The 22,326-nt window shown below is 39.0% G+C and overlaps 1 protein-coding gene across 1 annotated transcript in view; it reads left to right on the top strand.

Annotated features, from left to right (window-relative positions):
• Nucleotides 1–22,326, top strand: part of LOC144666795 (serine/threonine-protein kinase ATR-like) — a 75,909-nt gene that overhangs the window by 50,635 nt on the left and 2,948 nt on the right. Inside the window, exons 45-67 of the mRNA XM_078528182.1 lie at nt 411–510; nt 1,042–1,085; nt 2,894–2,960; nt 3,288–3,362; nt 3,799–3,914; nt 5,087–5,214; nt 6,311–6,372; nt 7,672–7,782; nt 8,276–8,344; nt 9,107–9,159; nt 9,330–9,363; nt 9,890–10,014; nt 10,812–10,941; nt 12,824–12,913; nt 14,160–14,213; nt 14,542–14,595; nt 15,652–15,740; nt 18,692–18,760; nt 19,426–19,464; nt 19,716–19,772; nt 19,978–20,131; nt 21,188–21,253; nt 21,370–21,455. Coding sequence (XP_078384308.1) covers nt 411–510; nt 1,042–1,085; nt 2,894–2,960; nt 3,288–3,362; nt 3,799–3,914; nt 5,087–5,214; nt 6,311–6,372; nt 7,672–7,782; nt 8,276–8,344; nt 9,107–9,159; nt 9,330–9,363; nt 9,890–10,014; nt 10,812–10,941; nt 12,824–12,913; nt 14,160–14,213; nt 14,542–14,595; nt 15,652–15,740; nt 18,692–18,760; nt 19,426–19,464; nt 19,716–19,772; nt 19,978–20,131; nt 21,188–21,253; nt 21,370–21,455 — 1,872 coding nt within the window. The remainder of the gene's footprint in view (nt 1–410; nt 511–1,041; nt 1,086–2,893; nt 2,961–3,287; nt 3,363–3,798; nt 3,915–5,086; nt 5,215–6,310; nt 6,373–7,671; nt 7,783–8,275; nt 8,345–9,106; nt 9,160–9,329; nt 9,364–9,889; nt 10,015–10,811; nt 10,942–12,823; nt 12,914–14,159; nt 14,214–14,541; nt 14,596–15,651; nt 15,741–18,691; nt 18,761–19,425; nt 19,465–19,715; nt 19,773–19,977; nt 20,132–21,187; nt 21,254–21,369; nt 21,456–22,326) is intronic.

Raw genomic sequence — 22,326 nt, 5'->3', positions numbered from 1 at the left:
TCACTGTTTTAAGAGGTTATTTTATACATTTAAACAAATTTGATGGTCATTTCCTATGCCTAAGTTTGGCTAAAATCCGTGACACGGTCCCTTTAAGGTGTTTGAAAATGTGATGAAACGCTCTTTTTTAAGTGTCAGATAATTCTTATCAGTCGACATTAAAACCACAAAGAAAACAGGAATAAAATCGTAAAAGTGTATGCTTAAAGCTGTTAGTGCAGTTCCCAGTGGGAATCGCAGGCAAAAATGGCTATTAATATCAGATTTTCAAACCACCATCACCAGTCTGATTTCCTTTTTTAACTAGATATATTGTGAATAAGTTTGAGAAGATATCTTTCACTGTTATAGTGTAGGGTTGACAAGTTCGTTGTTTTGCTGATCAAATGATATATTCTCCTTGCTTTCAGTGCTGGTCACGTCCAAACAGCTGACAGTTCGCTTCTTAGTGCCAGTGCTTTCTCTTTGCCAAGTTTGTGCATTGAACGTGCCAAATGGATGGCGAGTCAGGTAACACCTTAAATTACCGGTATTCTTTATACAAAAGAGGATATGCTCTTCACATTGCAACATGCTAAGCAGTCCTTTGTTCTTCCAAAAAAGAAGAGAGATTCAGAATGAGTGAGAAACCTTCACCCTTTCGAGACCGGAAATAATTTCCTTGGTCTGGTCGGTCATGTGGCAAACGAAGAAGATTTTATTGGTTTGATTTTAAGGAATAAATAGTGAAAATAACCATGTAGACTTCTGCTTTTGCGGGTCAAAAGCCATTAGTGAACATTGGTATGACTGACAACCGGTGTGTATTTCTAGACCTGCTCATTATTTAAATTTGGAAATGGTTTTTGAGGAGAGTAAAAACCACTACACCAAGAGAAAAGCAACCACTGAGCTAGGCAAGTCCAAAAAAAATTCTACTAAAATCACTTCTTGCCTGAACAAAACCATGGCATATTGATGGGGGAAGTTTTCGTGTGTCAGCTCTACATGTTCTCTAGTTTCAGTTGTTTATCTCCTTTGTTTTGGTTTGTTTTGTTACAGGGCGATGTTCATCAGGCTTTAATCAGTTTGCAGAGAGCAGTCAGGTGAGTCTCATGTCTGTGGGTCATGTCTGTCTGCAGAATCCCGGTCAAAATGAGTCAAACATGGAGTTTATGACCTGTTTAAATACAACCCTCCAAGTTTATGTTTTTCCTTAGTGGCCATTTGGCCACCAACTACTCAAGTTTTTGGTCGCCAGTGAAAAATTTTAGTCACCAAATTAAGCTGATGCTTTCAATCCTTCCTCTCAATTTTAGTCGCCAGGCTGGCGACCTTGGTTCAAATTTAGTCGCCAGCTCCAAAATTGTAGTCACCAAATTAAGCTGATGCTTTCAATCCTTCCTCTCAATTTTAGTCGCCAGGCTGGCGACCTTGGTTCAAATTTAGTCGCCAGCTCCAAAATTTTAGTCACCCTGGCGACTAAAATGGTCTTAACTTGGAGGGTTGTGTTATAGAGGATGTATCACAGGGATTTTGTTTACCTTCAATACTTTAAATAGTGGCCCAGGTTCGTTATAAATTACCACCAAGTGTACTTAAATTGTCGACAAGTGTCTCTGATCATGCAGTGGATGGGACGGGTTTAAATGAATTACAACTTTAAAAATTCTTGCCAAGTTCTCCCACTTTTTTTTCCAGAATACTCTTTAAACGATTATGATTTGTTCTTTTTCAAGAATTCGGTTGATTTTTCCTTCGGTGTTATAAGGATCATTTTCTAAACAAGTATATTTTGCAACAAGCTATTTTGCCTATTCCAAAATAGCTCAAACTCAGATTTTTATTTTATTTTGCATGATTGTTTAATCAGAGCCGATTTTTGGTAGAATTTGATAGGGTGAAAAACGCCAATGAAACTTCTAGTGCGCAGTCGTCTCTTAAAGGGACTATGTCACGGCTAAGTTAATCTTATGTTATTAAATTTTGCCAAATATTCGCTATGAAACTAAATGTTTGCAAAGAAATTAATTCTTTGATACTAAATGACAAAACCATAGCTTCCTTGCAGCTAAATGTGTCTCCCGGGCGTCATAAATGAAAGTTACAAGCAGACAAGATTAACTTTGAAAACTGTTCTGCCGGACCATATTTCAAAAGCCCACATCGCAATCCGTTTCAATCTTCAACACGTTTGGCCATCCGTACCTTCTTTTGCATTTGGGGTGTTATTTAAATATTCCTTCACTGTTTTAAGAGGTTATTTTATACATTTAAACGAATTTGATGGTCATTTCCTATGCCTTAAAAAAAAAAAAGGTCAGCTTCGAGCCAAAGTGGCGCATACTGCCGGAGCTTATCCCGGTTTCCTTAGCATTAAGCAGCTAGGAGTATTTCTACTCCCCCCTGGATGGGATGCTAGTCCATCGCAGGGAACCCCCCAGCATTATTTCGCCGGTACCCATTTATACACTTGGGTGGAGAGAGGCACTATGAGAGTAAAGTGTTTTGCCCAAGAACACAACACAGTGACCCCGGCCAGGGCTCAAACCCGGAACGCTCGCTCCGGAGTCCGGCGCGCTAACCATTAGGCCACCGCGCCTCCCATTTCCTATGCCTTAGTTTGGCTAAAATCTGTGACACGGTCCCTTTAAGCACTTGGTCGTTCATTCTTGCTGTTTATTTATTGTGGTTTAGCATTTTTATTGTTCAAATGTCGCATATGATGGTTGTAGTCTGTAACAAACAGTAATAAGAGAAAGATAAAACATTTCTGAACATTTAACAAATGAGTTGAAAGTAGGGTTCTTTTACCCCCTCAAAACTGCAGTAAGCTACCTTGAAGCATAATTTAAAATATTGAAGTTATTAGGCGAGCATAAACTAAGGCACTAGCATTGTTATGTGTTTGCAGTGAAAAGTGGCCCGATGGCAATAGTACTGTATCAGATAGTGAAGCAGGTCGATTTATCCATGCAAAGGTTGGTGATTTTCTGTCTATCATGTCCACGTGTCTGTTTTGCAAAATGAAGTCTTTGCCCACAAATGTCAAATGACTCTGTTTTATACAATGGAACCCCATTAATACGGACACGAAGGGGACAGGCCAAGTGTCCGTATTAAGCAGGCTCTCAGGTTACTCGACTAACACTCCATTCTTCTTCGTCATTGCAAATATGATGCTGTTTAAATAAAAATATTTAAAAAAGTTTTGAAATAAATTGGACTCCTAGATATGTTTTCTCATTAACGTATAACACAATCCTGTGGAATTTTGTTGCTTTATTAATATTTATATTCTATATCAGGCCCTGTTACTTATCGGTCGCTGGATGGAAGAGACAGCTCATTATGCAGCCAACCGGGCCATACAACAGTACAAGGTAATGTGTTTTCTTAGTCTCAAACCTTAACTCTTTCAGCACATTTTTTTAAAGCCTAGCATTAAAATTTTCTGTGCCTTTCCAATTTTTAAAACAAAAACAGTGGGGGATTTCTTTTAATGTCAAAGAGACGTCAGTTTTGTTAAACAAGTTTTACGGAAAACATTTTCTTGATAATGGAATGACATGTAGAGAGAAGAACTCAGAAAAAAAATTCTTAGTTTACAGATGGGATTTGAACCCACGACCTTCCGTACCCTAGTCCAACGCTCTAACCACTGAACTATTGAGAACTCTAGTGGTGAGCAGTGGTCATTATTTGTGGGCCATGTGGCACAAGCATATGTTACAAGGACTGCCTCGTGTAATCACGTGACATTATGTCAATGACATAATGACTTTACTTCAGTGACATTATGTCAATTTTTGCTGACAGGAAGTAACAACTCTCCACGGAGACTGGGAAAATGGACATTTCTATTTAGGAAAATACTACGACAAACTGATGGTGGCCTGTACAGATGGAGAGGAGAAATCCAGCACGCTATCTGTGTAAGTACTTAGTACATGTAGTAGATGCCTTTTGGACTGTGTCAGTGCATTTGGACTCTTTTGCCTTTTAATTGCTTTTAAACATTTTTTTGGTGTTCCTTCTGGTTCTGGCGTTGATGTCAACTTTTTGAGCACAAAACGTAATATGTACATTTCGATGATTGCTTGAAACACGGCGAAAGGTGTGGGTCAACACGATGAAGAGAATGCAGAATTGTACTATTTGATCAAACACCATTGAACATATGCATGTCATTTGTCTTTCTTCAACATTCAACACAGTACGGTACACTGTTAGCATTTTGTATCTTATCTTATTTCTTAGTCACAATATTTATAACTTTTTGCTTTTGTATCATTTGTCGCTCAATCAATGTTGACCACAAGTGTAAAAAAACATCATAAGTTGGATAATTTCAGGTCTGGATAGATTCTTAATACAGGCTTACTGAGATTTTTCTTAACGATGTTGTTAGCTTTCTTATAAACAGCTCGTGATTTTGTAATAAAGCAAACATAGGTGAACCTTAAAGGGTAGATCGATCTTAATTAAGGTTCAGCAGTGTGACTACCGTATTTACTCGAATAAGCGCCGCGGCGCTTATTAAATTTTTCGCGCCTCAAGTGCGGCGCTTATTTGAGGGCGGCGCTTATTTAAAACTTGGACGCCACAAACAATGCCACCTAGACAAAACTTCTACAGTAACTAAAAGAAGGCTATTTTGATTGTCAGTATTCGACTCTTACGGAAGAGAGTAGTTGCGCTTGCTGTCCCGACAAAGTTCACGGCCTTCACAACGTTAACAGAACTACGTATTGTAAGAATTTTGGATAGAAAAAAATAATGGGCGAGCGTTAAAACATAATAACTTGAACTGTTAAACATTGCTTTTGATGGAAAGGAATTTCCGAGGCTGTTTCAGAGTTGCTTTGTAGTGATATTTTTAGTTTTTCTGAATTCTTCGAACAAGCGCCGCATCGGGACTGCGGCGCTTATTAACTTTCTTGTCCCAAATGCGGCGCTTACTCGAGGGCGGCGCTTATTCGAGTAAATACGGTACTTATTTATTCCCATGTATTAACTCTTTAGGACCATGTGAAAATTTTAAACTTAAACACTGACATTTTTTTGAGTCACTCTTTAACATGTATTCAATCCATTTTCTCTCCAGGGATTTCATTCCGTTTGTTCTAAAGCATTACGGTCAATCTCTTCAGTTTGGTAACAAGTTTATTTACCAGTCGATGCCTCGTCTTCTCACTATATGGCTGGATTTTGGTGCCACGGTCTCTGATCAAGGTAATTTGAAACTTGGAACCACTGGAAGAGAATAAACCCTGTATTGTGGAGGGGGACAGGGGGTGGGAGCCCGGGAAAAAAAAGGTACGGGAGGCGGGAGGTTCAGACCCCCCCCCCCCCCCTGTATTAATCCTTTCACTCCTGATTTTTCCCCAAAAACGTTTTTTACCGTTAAATTGAATTTTTGCTGCTATGATCCTGAATTTCCCTAAACTTTGCTCTTTCCGTTTTTCGGCTTTCTTATTCCCGTTACTTTCTATTCTTTATATCTTTTCTTCTGGCCAAAAAAGTTTTGATGCAATCTTTGGATAACCCTGAAAAGGGGACCTTGACCAATTACAGGTGAACTGGCCTGTTTAAGCACCGATTTGGCGCCAAAGTAGGATTGTGTTTTTCTTTGATTAGCTCTGAATACAATAGATATTCAAAATGCACATTCCTGTAGACAGTTCAATCCTTGTTCTATCAGCTGCTTAGCACAAAACTCCACTGACGTGCAAATCGATGACGTCACAAGTGCTTCGCTAGTGGAAAGGTCCGTGTGTTTTCTGAAAAGCATTGTGGCTGTTTGCACCCGGTTCAAGGCATGTTAAGTTGTGCATACTAATCCACTTTTTTCCCTGACTCATTCCCCACTTGAAATAATATAATTCCAAAACTCGGCTGAAGGATCGAGTAACTTTGGTCTCTATTTTTATTTTGAGAAATGACCCGTTCCTAAACTTGTTTTTGCTGGAGGTTTATTATTTTAGGGTTGCACTGTAATTAGTATCATAAGGTACCCAATAGAGCGGTTTTCACTTGAGTGTCGAAAGTAAATTGCGTTTGCTTTGGTTTTGCATTTCTACGCATAGTGATTGGCTTAAAAATCTCGCGCCACTTTCTCAGCCAATCAGGAGTAAAACCAAAACCAATCATGACTCGCTCGCGCACGTTTTCCCGCGCTTCGTGCCAGCTACATGTATTTGCTTTGAGTTTTCATTGGCTCACTGGATTGCCTGTGTTCTTTGTGATTGGCCAAAGTAATTACTTTGGTTTTGGTTTTACGACGCCCAATTGAAAACTGCTCTAAGATATGTTCTGGTTTTGATTTCAGGTCGTCAGACAAAAGCTTCAGACAGGGGAGGAAAGCGACAAAAGTTGATAGACTTTAATAAGGTTTGGCTTTCCATTCATTGTTATTCCATAACATCAGATAAGAGACATTTCTAAATAGACAAACAAATCTTTTAGAGCTGTTAAAGGAAATGCGTAACAACCAAAGAGCGGAATTAATATGACTATAAAAACGCACGCTCTGATTGGTTAAAAGAGCGTGCTTTGTGAGAGTACAAAGCACCGGAGGTCACGCCATCATCCGCAAGGTAAGATTTTTGCTTCGGCATTTTGAGCGATTTGACCAAAATTAAGCGTCCTTTATGGTCCAGACAAACGCAACGAAAACGAGCTATTTGTCTGCAATAAACAGCAGTAGTGTTTACAAAACTGAACGCAAATTACAAGTAGTCCCAATGCCAACAAACTGCCGATAAAAATGCAGCGATCAAGTATCGAAATAAACAAAGGTTTCTCAACCTGCCGAGTGCTTTGATAAACGGCGCTTTAATTGTCACGGAGGTAGACATTACACTGAACAAGTAAAACAGTGTAAGAAAACGACAAATAAGCTGTCTGTGTTTTATAAAGACGAGCTTAATTTTTGTCAACATGTCCAAATGAAAGTGTTGAAAACTTACATGGAAAGTGCGCTCATTCCAAATGACAATCGCGAACTGGTTAAGTCAGGTCAGTCTCTCAGCGAAGATTACAATTATAACGCTCCCCCTTTTTATCTGTTAAAAGTTTGCTCTTGCCCTCAGTAGAAGCAGATCAATCTTTTCAATGTTGTCGCCAGTTCGGGTACTTTTTAAGTAATTCTTTTGCTGCCATAAACACGACTACATGTTCTAAATTTCAAACTCAACTCAGAAGTTTGGAAAGTCAAGCAGTCAAGTTTCATGTTTCCCCCTCCACTTCTTTTGTGCTATCGCCGCTTCCTGCGTGCAACAGAAAAAGAGAACAGTCGAGGCTTCTTTATTTGTCAAAGAATTTTAAGATTATAGGTCAAGTGGTTTCTAGCCAGCAACTGTCAACTCACTGAAGTTGTTCCAGTCTTTAAAATGGAATCAGTAGAGCAACACTCTACTTGTACATTTATGCACTGTTGGTCAGACCTGCGCATCTTGTATCATTATCTTGTTATTCTTTTTTGAATTTAGATTTGTTATTGTTCTTTTTTATTCAACTGTTTTATAATGCACACCTGTATAAGCAATAGTACTTTCACTCAAAGTAAAGTGGACTGGACTAAAAGTTTTGTTTCCGGAATTTTATACATGATAACGTTTTGGCCTAACACAGCTAACTTTAAAAGTAATATTTAGTTTTGTCTAACATACAGTGTTTATTGCCTCATAGATTATGGCAGAGCTGACCAATAAACTGCCAGCGTACCAGTTCCTCACGGCCTTCTCTCTGCTCATCTCTCGGATATGTCACGCCAACCAGACTGTCTTCCACCATCTTGAGGTATTGTCAAACCAGTGTTAATAAAGTTGGCTCACTAAAATAACTAGAAAACTGCATTCTGATTGGTTGATAGGTGCGTTTATTACAAGTAACACTACAAACTAATTTGCCGATGCCTAGCCAGCTAAAAAGTTTAGAAGTTGATAGGGCACCAGTTTGCTAAACGAAAGATAATAGGCCAACACTCAGGGTCGTGATATAACTGAGGAGGCACTAGAAGGCGCTGTCTTTATGTGAAATTAGCATTTGAAGGGATCGTCGCGTGGTTCACTTTCCTGCGCATTCCTTGTGCACTTTTCCATTTTGCTTCTCTCTTTTGGTAAATGAAGTATTTTCTTATACAAAAATATGATATTGTTTGGGAAAACCAAAATGGCCGCTGTTTAAACGCGTATACACAGTGCAGAGGGTGGTGTAACGAAAATCTCCAGAAATGTACCCTTAAAATTAATACAACTCGGTTTAATTCATGGTTACGTTGTTTACTGTTTAGGAAATCATTGCCAAACTATTGGTAACTTACCCACAACAAGCCATGTGGATGATAATGGCTGTTTCAAAGGTAACTTAACATTGCAAATAGAAGTTAAAGACTGACCTCTTCCCGAGCAATAACCTCATAAATATGACTCCAGATAAGTTTATAAGGCAAAGTGTAAACAAGGAATTCCAACGAGTCGATGGATACAAGTCTCACCAATATATCAGACCTTTTTCTTTTACACATGAAAAATTGTTGGGGTAAACTATAGGGATTTATTGTAGAGTCATTTATGTTGATATGTAAAATTATAACCCACCCATTGATTTTTTCGCGCTCTCATTGGACAAAACGCATCACGTGGTACAAAATCGGACGACGGGTATCAGCGAATATACCCCGTCCGATTTGATATCCGTCGCCCGATTTTGTAGGCAAGCACAAAACAAACGAATGAAGTCGCCTTATTCAATTCTAACTTTTAATGAAGTCACAGAGTTAAAAAAAAAACACGTAAATCAATCAACTTAATTTGCTTCAACCACAGTTACACCGGGTTTATTACGTAGGTTTTTTCCTATACATTTACTGGCGATAAAGCGCGTTCTAGAAATTTATCGGAGGGTTATAAATAATAAACCCCTTTCTGGCTTGCTGGTGTATTGGAGGATAATGCCCTTGGCTGAAAGATTGTCCTCAAAATTTGACAGTTGCCCTCGAAGTTTCGCTTCTCGGCCAACTGTTCATTTTTCAACAATCTTTCAGTCTAGGGCATTATCCTCCAATATACCAGCCGACTGAAGGGGTTTATTTACTAAATGTTTTCTTCCTTATCTCAAACAGTCATCATTTGCCATGAGAAAAAATCGTTGCCACAAAATCTTTCAAACCGCAAGGTAGGTTTAACTATCTACTTAAATTGACTTTTGTTGTTGTTTTGTGCTATTGAATTCAGTTTTTACCCTAAATAGGTCTGGTGAAGTGAACCGCAAAATACTGGGTTAGATAGAATTTATCAGCAATGGACTAACGTCCTTTCAATTCTTCCTTTTGGTTTAATTTTTAGCTCACGAGATGTGAAACTAAAAAAGTTTCTTGAGGTGAGTTTATAAGAATAATTGTTTTCGGCTTTCTACAATGATTTTTTGTGATATTGTTTTACACTGTACTTTAAGTATCGGCCCTGAGTTATGCAGATATCGCCTGGCGATTTAAAATGTTATGCTTGGTGTAGAGCATGTCACATAGTTGCAAAGGTTTTTGTTCCCACGGCTGCATTTCATTTTCCAAGCACTTAAAACAAATCAGTGTAGGGTTGATTCATTCCTTGGTTCTCGAATATGCCACGTTTTAGTGCTACAAGATTGTATAACTTACCCATGTCACGGCGGGTAGAAGGAAATAGTCACGTCAAGGTTGAATGCCAAGTTTCACATTGGTAAAAAGAACCTATAGACAAAAACTTAATGTCCTTTACCACCCATCAACTCTAGTGTTTTGTTCTACAAAAAGCGTTTTCAGTATCTAAGCTACCTTAATTGAGTGGTTGTCCTGTACTTAAGAGATTTCCATTTAACTTCAGTTGGTTAATTTGTGGTATGTGCTATTTGCCTCTTCCGTTTTTAGCATTCCACCAGGTTGACTGACAGACTACTTGATGTATGCAACAAGGAAGTGCCCAAGGGTGCTTCCAAACACACGCTGAGTATAAGCCATGACTTCTCTGTACTCAAGAGACTTGTGTCTGATGGGTATGTGAATTTTCCTTTCTAATTCGTACATTTCTTCGAATTTTTTTTATAAGAATTTAATGGTAAATCAAGAAAACTTCAATGGGCTGAGTCAAGATGCAAATCCAGTTTTTTCATTCGTTTTTTTTTTTGTATCGTATATTCCCCCAAAAAATTAAATGAAGCCTGGTATTTTGTTAAGCTCAACTAAGTTTTATTCTTCAAATAAAGACACACGGTTTTAAGTTTGAAAAACATGTTTCGGATGATCTACATGGATCTTCAGTTTCGAAACTGAATATGGATGTAGGTTGCCCGGAACGTGTTTTTCAAACTTAAAACCGTCTGTCTTTATTTGAAGACTATTTCTTGCCTTCTGTTTTTTCGCCAATTAAGTTTTACTTCATAGCAAAGTTTTAGTGAATGTGTGCTAAGCTGTTCATGAATGGAGTCACCACAATTTCTGCAAAGCAGAGTCTTCTGTCCGCGAAGAAAAGATTAAAATGATTTAGTCCTTAAAACCCTTTAAAAGTCCTTAGTTTTTGGTACACTGGCAAAAACTAACTTATTTTGGATAAATTGCGCCCTCTCCTCCTCATAGTTTAAACAATCAACCAAGGAATATGTACAGTTTCGCTTAGCATCCTCTTTAGAGATGCCCTAAATTTGACAAACATGTTTTGATGCGAAGCTTAGTCTCTGTCGTTTTTTTTTTACAGTGATTTCAGTCCCATATTAGTGTCTCTTCAGTCATCCATGACTGTCACACTACCCTCAGGAGCTGATACAAGTCTTAGTCTTTGTTGTTTTTTTTACAGTGATTTCAGTCCCATACTGGTCCCTCTTCAGTCATCCATGACTGTCACTCTACCCTCAGGAGCTGGCAGCCACCATGATCACAATCCATTCCCAGGCTCCTTAGCATGCATCGTAGGATTTGAAGACACGGTTAGTAATGTTGAGACATTGGTTTTTCTACTTTAGAGCGGTTTTCACTTGAATGTCGAAAGTAAATTACGTTTGCTTTGGTTTTGCATTACTACGCCTAGTGATTGGCTTAAAAATCTCGCGCCACTTTCTCAGCCAATCAGAACTAAAACCAAAACCAATCGTGACTCGCTCGCGCACGTTTTCCCGCGCTTCGTGCCGGCTACATGTATTTGCTTGGAGTTTTGATTTGTTCACTGGATTGTCTGTGTTCTTTGTGATTGCCAGAGTAATTACTTTGGTTTTGGTTTTAAGACACTCGAAAACTGCCCTATGGTTTAACGGTTATTGATAGAAACAGCCTGTCCTATTGGAAATCTGCGAATCTGAATGGTTCTTCTATTGTTGTCTGTTCACTGACAGAACTCGACCAAGCCTGTCCCCAGTTGTAGGTTTAGGACCCGGGGGGGGGGGGACTCAAAAAAGTTTTGTAAGGGGAGGCTCCGCCCGAAGATCCAACCCCTTACCCTTTTATATACCTTTTTGATAGAAAAAAGGTACCCCTTTTGTATACCTTTTATTGCAAAAAGGCACCCCTTTCATATACCTACACGACATCACATTTACCTAACCTTTAACCATTTACCTTACCTTGTTATTTTTATGTAGCGCTTAATAAATTAAAACGATACAGCCAAAAGTTGCGTCTGCTCGAAATATATGATATAAAGGCCTTTTAAAATAACATTATGGCAGGTTTCCCTACCCTTTCATATACCTAAACTTGTGAAATCCCTACCCTTTTATATACCTGGAGTCTGAAAAAGGTACCCCTTTCGGGCGGAGCCTCCCCGTATAGGCCATTACTACGGAGTACCCCCCCCCCCCCGGGGTTTAGGACTACTCGCCCTCGTTTTCTAATTCGTGCGTCACAGCGCACGGATTAGGAGAAAGAAAACTTCTAGGATCTATAAAGTCTGTTTCAATAAACTGTAGGGATCAGAAGAGCCCAATTACTTTGGCTTATTTGTGCTGGTCCTTAAGTGATAATGAGTAGCCCTTATTGTTACTAATTTTCGCGGTAACTTAATTTCGCGAAAATGGAACTGGCATATTTCGCGGGTCTTAAATTTCGCGATTTGGCCAAAAAATGGGTTTAGAGGAACTAAATTTCGCGAAAAGTGTCAAACTACTGGTCTGCATTAACAAACAATAAGTCTCAAAATCGGCGCAACTGATTTAAATTTTCCACTAGCAATTGTTTCCAATGACACTGAACAAAACCATATAGCAAAACAAAACTGAAAACAGTTTGACATGTTCCTTTGTAACAAAGTAGAGCTAGTTTGACGACTGTACCAAGATAATTATGAAGTAAACTGACGGCAACGTCATAATGAATTATATAGAAGGGTATTGAAGTTCGCGTCGTTACTTTTCGCAAGAACCTTTTTCGCGGGTCTTTAAAAATCGTTTAAATCGCGAAAATTGAGTCCCGCGAAAATAAGTAACAATAAGGTATTGAAATTCCCCTGGACGGAACGCTAGCCATCACAGTTTCTCTTCAGCAGTTTGACAGGTTTTGATATAAACAGATCGCTGATAGCCATTCTATGCTCCTGGGTGGAGAGAGGCACTGTGAGAGTAAAGTGTCTTGCCCATCAGTCAGCGCCCAATACCGGACCACTCGATCCAGATTCCAACTTTGAAAACATTACCCTCCGCCGTTATGCCTCATCGGGCGCGTGGACGATTATCAGCAACTTGTTTGCGCAGCCAGACAAAAATAATGGTCTTGATGACAAATAGCGGATGTTATGGTAGTTGTGTTCATGTGCACAATTCGTATTTCTTTTTAATTTTTTCGTCAGTTTATATTTCGTTTTCATATTTTCTTTCAAAGGTGGATGTCCTGCAGTCTCTACAGAAACCCAAGAAGATCACCATTAAAGGCAGTGATGGCGTCTCCTACACCATGATGTGTAAACCCAAGGTAAGCGCACCATTGCCTTTGATAGAGCAGTTTTCAATTGAGTGTCGTAAAACCAAAACCAAAGTAATTACTCTGGCCAATCAAAAAGTACACAGACAATCCAGTTAACCAATCAAAACTCGAAGCAAATACATGTAACCTTCACGAAGCGCGAGGAAACGTGCGCAAGCGAGTCACGATTGGTTTTGCTTTTACTTCTGATTGGTTGAGAAAGTTGCACGAGAGTTTTAAACCAATCACTGAGCGAAGTAATGCAAAACCAATGCAAGGCGAATTACTTTCGACACTCAACTGAAAACTGCTCTAACATTGTGTAAGTAAAGTCTGTGTTCAAGCCCTGGTGGCGTAACAGGCAATGCAAGGACGCAACTCTGGTTCCGTAACAGAAGTGACTATGAGTGTTGCTAGCAACGTGGATGGAATGCTACACTCCTGACAAAACTAACCGTAACAAACGAATACAGTAAAAACCCACGAGTAAGAACCTATTATTTTTCAGGTTAGCCTAAACAGGTTCTTACATAAAGGGTTGTTAACACAAATTTAAGCTAATTAGGTTCCTCATACATCATAATCCTCTTCGCGCCTAGGAGGCACATAAGGCTGAGACCAGAGAATTCCATTGCTCCCTTTCCATGGCTGCCTTCTGCCTTCTCAAGTTAGGTTAGGTTCTTAAAAGGTTCTTAATTCCTGAAGAAAAAATTTCAATATTGTTGTAGAGATTTTTGTGGTATTCGGCCTATTCCTTGTATAAAATTTGCATACCACATTAGTGCTTATGTAAAAGTGAAGCACTAATCGCTTAGAATATGACATGATATACATATGCTTTGTCCAAACTTATTTCCCAAAAGTATACATTTTTAATCAATTTTAGAAAATAAGAACCTGTTTCTAAATTTGAGGCTAAATAGGTTCTTATAAAAATGGTATCTAATTTGCAAATTTTAGCCTAACAGGTTCTTAAATGTTAGGTTCTTACTCGCGGATTTTTACTGTATCACACTTTTTGCGAATGTCTGTTACACTGTGAGCAAAGTGTCTTGGTAAAGGACACAACTCAAAAAGCTCGTAACGCACGATCTGGAGGGCAGTGCACTAACAAATAGGCTACCACGCTTTTCTAACAGTTGTGTGGCGTGCATTGAATATCATGATACAAAATGTCACACGCAACATCAAACATACTAAAACTTTAAAGAACAGTTGGGGGATAATCTTGTTTTTTCGTTGCATTCTATTGTAGGATGACCTTCGCAAGGATTGTAGAACGATGGAGTTTAACGCTCTCGTTAACAAGGTTTGAGAAATATTTCGTGTTAACCTATATCAATAGTAAGTGTCTGGGAAAAACATTGATAGGAATGGTATTTTGTAGCCACCTGTGTTAAATAGTACTATAATACTTGAGGCCTAGATTTCACTCAGTTCAGTAATCTATAATGAAACTTAGTAAGAGCAGAGCCTGGTGCCACAGGCGACTTATTGTAGTCTTTGGGTTACTTGTAGAACTTTGCAATCATAAAGGCTCTTAAGAGCTGGACACCCAGGATTTGTTACGTAAGAGCCCTCGGGCACCCTGCAATTATTCTAAGAGTATTTTTATTTATTATTTCTTGTTTTTGCAGTGTTTACGAAAAGATCCAGAATCTCGTACAAGACAACTTCATATTCGTACTTACGTAAGTCGTCCTTTTTAGTGCAGAATGCACTATTGTGATGGTTTGTTGGGGCTGTCGTCCGCTAAACCCCTAAACCCCTAAGACCCTAAAGCGCTATGGTGTAAACTTTAATAGTCAATTAATTAATTAATATCAATTAATTAATTATTCCTTGTGAAGGGGGTGGGGGTGAGGAGCACCTGAACGTACCCCTAGGTAAAACCCGGAGCACATCTACGTTACTTTCATATGAAGATCTCAAAGGTATATATTTGTTTCAGAAAACCCTTTGCTCTCCTTGTGGTACTACTCGACGTTCTAGGGCAACGTACTTTACGCTAAACGCATGCGCAGTTTAGTCTACGTTTTTTGCTGGAACTCGTGAACATCGCTTGTATTGCGTGTTTGTGGTAGGACTCCTGCAGACTTCGTGGCGCCAATTGAAAACCGCAAATTAATTAAATTAGATTTTTAGACTTTCACAGCACTTTCGTAATTAGGAATGCAAAAACTTGCACCGGGATTTTCGGCGTGAACACCTGATAACCAGGAAACAAATATCCTAGCTGTACTGCGTTTTAAAAACCCTTTCGAAAAAGATGTTTTTTGATTAGATTTGTTCTTTAGTTTTTGAGAATCGTCTTTCGTGCAGTTTAAACCGTAACTTAATTAAATTAAACAAATGTCATCGATGTCGCCGTAAAACAAACAAAAAACAAGAGTTTCATGTTACAGCATTTTCAAGGAAAACAAAACTATTTTGTTACAAACGAACAAAAGTGTCATGTTACGTTTGCAAAGATTAACGTAAGGAACAGCTGGGAAAAAATACAAGTAGCCTGTGAACAGTTTTTCCGAAAGTAAAATAAAGCAAATAAACACGAACATATATAAAACATCATACTTTCAATTGTTCCATATTGCATTCTGCACTTACCAAATCATCGAGATTTTTTAACTTTCTGTTCTTTTTCTGTAGATCAAAATGTTTTCGATTTTCATAAGGTTATTCAATATCAGTGGCAATAGGTTAGGAGCTATTTCACACAAAAATTTTTCTTTCTCTTTTTGTTCTAGGCGGTGGTTCCTTTAAATGAAGAATGTGGATTGTTAGAATGGGTGCAGAACACACATGGCTTGAGGAACATACTCACGAAAATTTACAAGTATGTCGTACAAATTAAAAAGTAAAATTTTCCTTCATTCCGACTGTAGCGGCACCATCACGAATGCAGTCAAACCACAGGCGGCCCAAGCTCACAATTAGAGGAGTTAAAATATTTAACATAATTCTCTTTTGTAACCGTATGCGAAACGTGACTCTCGACCGGCAGCATATGGAGGTGTTGTGTTACAACGGTTCTCATTTATAAAGGTTTGTATGGGAGAATACGCTTTCGAATTTATAGCTAAATATAATGCGATTTTGACAATAAAATCAACTTACCTCAATGCCCTGTCGTTATGTCTGTTGTTATCTTGGTTCTCAGGCCGATCCGAGGCGTTTTAAGCGAGTTATGCAATTTTTGGTTTCCACTGCTAAGAAGAAGTACTTCTTCTTAGCAGTGGAAACCAAAAATTGCATAACTCGCTTAAAACGCCTCGGATCGGCCTGAGAACCAAGATAACAACAGACATAACGACAGGACATTGAGGTAAGTTGATTTTATTGTCAAAATCGCATTATATTTAGCTATAAATTCGAAAGCGTATTCTCCCATACAAACCTTTATAAATGAGAACCGTTGTAACACAACACCTCCATATGCTGCCGGTCGAGAGTCACGTTTCGCATACGGTTACAAAAGAGAATTATGTTAAATATTTTAACTCCTCTAATTGTGAGCTTGGGCCGCCTGTGGTCAAACTATGAGGGGTTATCCCCGCCATAATTGTTTTTTCATTTTAAGGTAGTGTTCTTCTTTTTATTGTAGCAACTGTCATTTCGCTTTAGTCGTTTCTCTTCCGCGAAAGGCACATTTTGTGTGAAATTATGCATCAAGTTCCATCAAATATGGTTATGGTTATGCATCTGTATTATCGTTAGCGTTGGTAACCGTTTCTCTCGCTTCACGAACGAGGTGGATTATACGTGCGTTTGCTCTGGTACCTTCAGTGTCCAAGCATCTCGCGAGCACATTTAACACCCAATCTAACCTGAACACTGTATAATCAAACGTATCGGAATCGTGGTTGCCACCCTCTAAAAATCTCACTACATCAATAAGATGAGTACGAAGGCATTCGCGCACTTCACCACAATCTACCGTCTTGGCGGCCATGTTTTTGCTGAGTGACCGCTTCTTTTTCTTTTTTAAGAAAAACCGCTGACAAGTTTGTTTGAGGGCTCAGTGAGTTGAATTTCGCAAAATTCGAGTGACCAAATTCTGTCGAATTTGGCTTCCTTCATGGGTGCATTCTTAATTCGGCATAACCATATTTGATAGAACTTGATGCATAATTTCACAAAATGTGCCTTTCGCGGAAGAGAAACGACTAAAGCGAAATGACAGTTGCTACAACAAAAAGAAGAACACTACCTTAAAATGAAAAAACAATTATGGCGGGGATAACCCCTCATATCAAACAGGGCTCGAGACTTACAGTAGCCAAAGGCTAGTAGAAATGCAGTTTTGGCTAGTAGATTTTGGACTTTCACTAGCCAAAATGATTAGTAGAAATTTCAGGCAGTTTTGTGAAAAGAAACCGCAAATTGAAATGACTCTGAGAGAACAGAACTAACAAGTACACTGTTGACATATATCAAAGAATATGGACAAGCTAAAGTTACCGAAAAGCGAACAAACGATCATTGATAACTTCTTTTAGGACTTTCCGGTGACGAAAGCGACACGTAAAAGAAAACTGTTTCTGCTAATTATTAGCCGGCCTGGGAAATCGAGCATTATGTGTAGGTTGTAACGTTAATCAGTGATTGGGTAAGGTAGCATGAACAACGACGGTAAGAGGTCGCGTACGTGAACGTTTAAAAAAAGCTTTCATGTACACATTTAAGATTCGGTTCCGTTGGATACCCGAGATTATTCTGCAGTGGGTAGGAGCAAAAAAGCGAGGAAAAGACCCAATGAAGACAGCAAAGTGCCTCTGTGAAAACGCAAGTTTTTGCCTTCGTGGAACACAGACTTGCCATGGATTTGGGAAGAAAAACCTATTTTGTCCGATTTGTCACTGGCTTTTGTCTCCGCTGGCTTGGGAAAAAAACAAACGAAACCCATGCTTGAAAGTTCTGGCTAGTAGAATATTGGTTTTGGCTAGTGGAATCAAAGCTGTCACTAGCCACTAGGCTAGTTAGCAAAAAAGTTTGTCTCAAGCCCTGGTCAAACCAACGTGAACGCACACACTTCCCGTAAACGGACATTTGGTCCTGGTCCCAGCCACAGACAAACGCCACATTTTTAACATAGGCGTGCATTGCGTACATATCGCTATGTTTTATAGGCCCGTATGACGAAACGCAAATCCCTTTTCGCCGAGAGCAACTCTAGCTTCTTGAGTGATCTCCAAGTTCCCCAAGTGCACAGCTAAAAGCATGAACCATATTGTTAATTATTGATCTTCATTTGAATTGAGACGGTACCTACATCGTGCTAATCTGTTCTGAATTTTTGCATGTGACATCCAATTTTTTAGAGAGAAAATCATGGACCCTTTGGGTAACGATTACATACATGATACAAAGTAACACCTTGCCGGGGGCAAGCAACGCGCTGGGACAAACAAAACAAAGCGACTTCAACCAGTCATGCTTGACTTTCCTTTGTTTTGTCCCAGTGCGCAGCTTGCCTTCCAGTATGACGGATTTTGTACCATGTAACTATTAATGTCATAAAAAATGTTGTGGTTATTCATCGTGGTAGAGTACAATAATATAGTATTATTTCAGTCGAAACGTTGCGATCTCCATCACACGTGACTACGTCGTGAGACAAACGAAATAATACTTTATTATGTAACTATTAGCTGTAAAGGGCCTATTACTTGAATTTCCTTTCCAGTAACCAAGCATCCCTACCCCCTACCCTGGCAAAAAAATATGACGCCAAAGTCAGAGAAAAGAAGAGAGCGAATATAACTATAAATTTCTTTCTTTTTACAGAGAAAAAAACATGTACACCCGGGGAACAGAGATTAAGAAATTACTGGATAGAGCCGGAAACAAACTCGAGTGAGTCTCTTTTAATAATAAAAATAATTGCTCTAAATTTAATTCCAAAGGAACAAACGTTCTCTGTCACAAAATATTTTAAACCATAGGCACCATATTTTTTGACACCCAAGAGAGACGTCTATGATTGTAGCTGAAGAATTCCACACTAGTGTAGAAGAACTACAGTGATCCATGTTGTGTCTGTTATTCGTTGTTGCTCAGACAGTCGGTCAGTCAGTTAGTTAGCCTGTCAGCCAGTCAGTCGGTCTGTTTATCATTCTGGCTATTGTAAAAATAATGGAATACACGGAATATCGATTCCCAAAAGAACGCATATCCCGAAAACGGAATACTAGTGGTGGTGACCTCAGATCTATTGTATCCGCGCACATGTGAGTTGCGAACGACCTGGGGCGCATAATGCATATTCAGCCTATTCCAAGTAAACCGTATTTCGGAAGTAAAATGAATTCTGAAAACGGAATAGGTCCCAAAAAAACGCGATCACCCTCTATTCCGAGTATTCCTTTTCCGGAATAGTCCCAAACGACTGCGCCCTTAGCCCGCAAGCAGGCTGTCTACTCTGGGAATAGATACGAACTTCTACGTCGGCAGTTTGCCGGCAATCGCTGGTAAACAGATCCGACGAATATTGATGTTTCTAATACATGTTTGTGCCTTAGGGAGAAAAAGCGAGTCTTCATAAACGAGATCCTCCCAAGGTAAGTCTGTTTTATAAAATCTTTGATTCGAAATAATGAACAGAATTTCTCGTTATTCATCGTATGTTATTTTTTACTGTGTCGAAAACTTGACCCGTTAAAAAATGTTGCTTTCTTACTTACTATTGCTATAAATTTATGTGTAGTTTAAAAACATTTTAATTTGCAAGATGGAAGTTAATAATGATCTTTGTAACAAACTGACGGAACTGTTCAGGTAGCACAATGTTTTTTTTTGTTTTTATTCACAGACATCCTTCCGTTTTCCATGAGTGGTTTCTTAAGACATTCCCGAATCCAACGTCGTGGTGAGTGTACTAGATCAAATGCTATTTTCTCTTCACTTTGGTCGTATCAAGTCAACAGGCAATGAGAATTAACGTGCTGATAGTCCTGTGGGCTCTTTTACTACATATCTACAATTTTAGATGACCTGCCTGCCTGTAATTTTGTTTATAAAAACGTTTTCAAAGTCAATGTCTGTTCCATCATGTACCTATGTTGTTTCAACAGGTACATGAGCCGCCTGGCATACTGCCGCACGTCAGCGGTTATGTGTATGGTGGGTCATATCCTCGGTTTAGGTGATCGGCATGGCGAGAATATTCTGTTTGATGCCACGTGTGGAGACTGTGTGCATGTGGACTTCAATTGTCTGTTCAAAAAGGTTAGTTAAGTCATTGCTAGACAAGAGAACGTAATCAGGGGCACCCGACGAGAGAATTTTACTGTATAGGTATCGGATCCCGGCCGCTTTTACGTTATGTGTCCTCTTTGTGCGGTATAAAGATTTATTTTTAAGCGCCAAGAAAATTATATCTGTTTGAATACGCTAGCTGAACTTTCAAACGTCAGAAAATTTTAGGAAACGAAATATCATTACCCGAATTCACCAGCCGCTGTTGCCTTCTCGAAATCGTAGCTGGCCTTTTGTCGTACCCAAAACGACATTTTTCTCTCTCCGGTAACATTCATTACTTTCCCCATGATACGAAAGTTTGAGCTAAACAAAAGAAAACTCCAGGTTTTCACCACACTTGAATCCGAAAATCATAGGTCTTCCGAAGAGATTTTCACCGAAACGTTCTGTTGGGTGCCCCTGCGTAATGTACCCTGAAAAAGAAACACATTTCTTAATCAAAGGAGAACGCAACTCGTGAGACTGCTTCGAAAACATGAACGCCGTAAGAAAAGGAAACTGCTTTACTCCGATTGGACATTGAACTCGCACGTGATCAGAGCGTGCGCCTTGAGACCGAGGCAAGTTTGTGTGCGTGTTGTGTCAACCGGAATGATGTTGAATGAAATTCAGAATTTAGAAAAATAGTATTAATTTTAAAAAGGCTAAAAAGAGATAAAAGTTATAAAGTTCTTAAAAACAAAACGTTTTCGACTCGAAGGTCATCATCAGTGTTAAATGAACATTTACATTCAGCTTGGTTTTGTGACAACAAAAATAGTATTATTTTTTTATATAAAGAAGTATAACTGAGCACTTGATGACAGTTTCATTGGATGACAGTGAGTATTGTTTCCTCCTCCACGGTGAGGGTTCCACATTGACAGTCTCTGGGAATAAAAACCCACACTGTTTCCTTTGAGAATGTTGTTACGCATTTGCGAGTTTTTCAAGTGGAGCTAGCTGTGGGTCAGCGGTGTAACGGCTGGCACTTTAGACTCGATTTTCTCTTATCTATTGCTTTTACGTTGTGATTTGTTGTAGGGCGAGACCTTCGACTGTCCAGAGCAAGTACCTTTTCGATTGACACATAACATCGTGAATGCAATGGTGAGTGCTATGCGTAAAAGCTTGTTACCTCTATTTACAAAATAAAACCATCATTGTTAGGTTTACACTTTATGAAAATAGCTTGCCTCTTACGCTTATCTTTGGTTTATCCGCAGGGCCCGCTTGGTTGTGAAGGTGTTTTCCGTAGGTCTTGTGAAGTGACATTGAGACTTCTAAGGAATCAGTGTGATTCGTTAGTAACGTAAGTAAGCAATTGAATTACTGTTGCCTTCAATGACAGTGTCTTAGAGCGGTTTTCACTTGAGTGTCGAAAGTAATTTGCGTTTGCTTTGGTTTTGCATTACTACGCTTAGTGATTGGTTAAAAAATCTCGCGCCAATTTCTTAGCCAATCAGAACTAAAACCAAAACTAATCGTGACTCGCTCGCGCACGTTTTCCCGCGCTTCATGCCGACTACATGTATTTGCTTCGAGTTTTAATTGGCTGACTGGATTGTCTGTGTCCTTTGTGATTGGCCATAGTAATTACTTTGGTTTTGGTTTTACTATACTTATTTGAAAACTGCTCTAAGGTCATTCCTTAGTATTGAATTGCACTAATTGCGCATAATTCCTGGCGCGATTAGCGCGCGCAGACTACAAATGCGACTTTTTCTTTACGCACCAGAGAGGAAAAAAATCGTCATTTTCTCGAATAGTGACCTATAATTATTTTTCTCTTTTGCTTTGAATAGGCCTTATCACGGTTTTCGACGCCATCTTGACGAGTAGGCAAAGCGTTAAGAAATTAGTGTTTGTATGGAAATCCGACGGCAAATATCTTTTACAAAAATTGAGTTCTGAACAACTTATGAATTGTAAAGTTAAGATTCTCAGGCAAAAGTTTGTATTCACCAAATTTGAAGGATGTAGCTGGGCTAGAAGCGTTCAGTTACGTTTTTAATTTCCCATACATTTGTCTATAATTTTTCCCGCGAGCCGCGTCAATTTGCGGAAAAAATATAGACAAATGTATGGAAAATTAAAAACGTAACTGAAAGTTTTGCCTACTCGTCAAGATGGCGTCGAAAACTGTGATAAGGCCTATTGCAAAAATTTCTTTCTGTGAAATG

The sequence above is a fragment of the Oculina patagonica genome, chromosome 9 (genome assembly GCF_052425735.1).
Source record: "Oculina patagonica isolate OP01 chromosome 9, crgOcupat, whole genome shotgun sequence".
Classification (NCBI taxonomy): Eukaryota; Metazoa; Cnidaria; class Anthozoa; order Scleractinia; family Oculinidae; genus Oculina; species Oculina patagonica.
The sequence above is the reverse complement of the archived record's forward strand: the minus strand, read 5'-3'. Positions and strand labels throughout refer to the sequence as shown.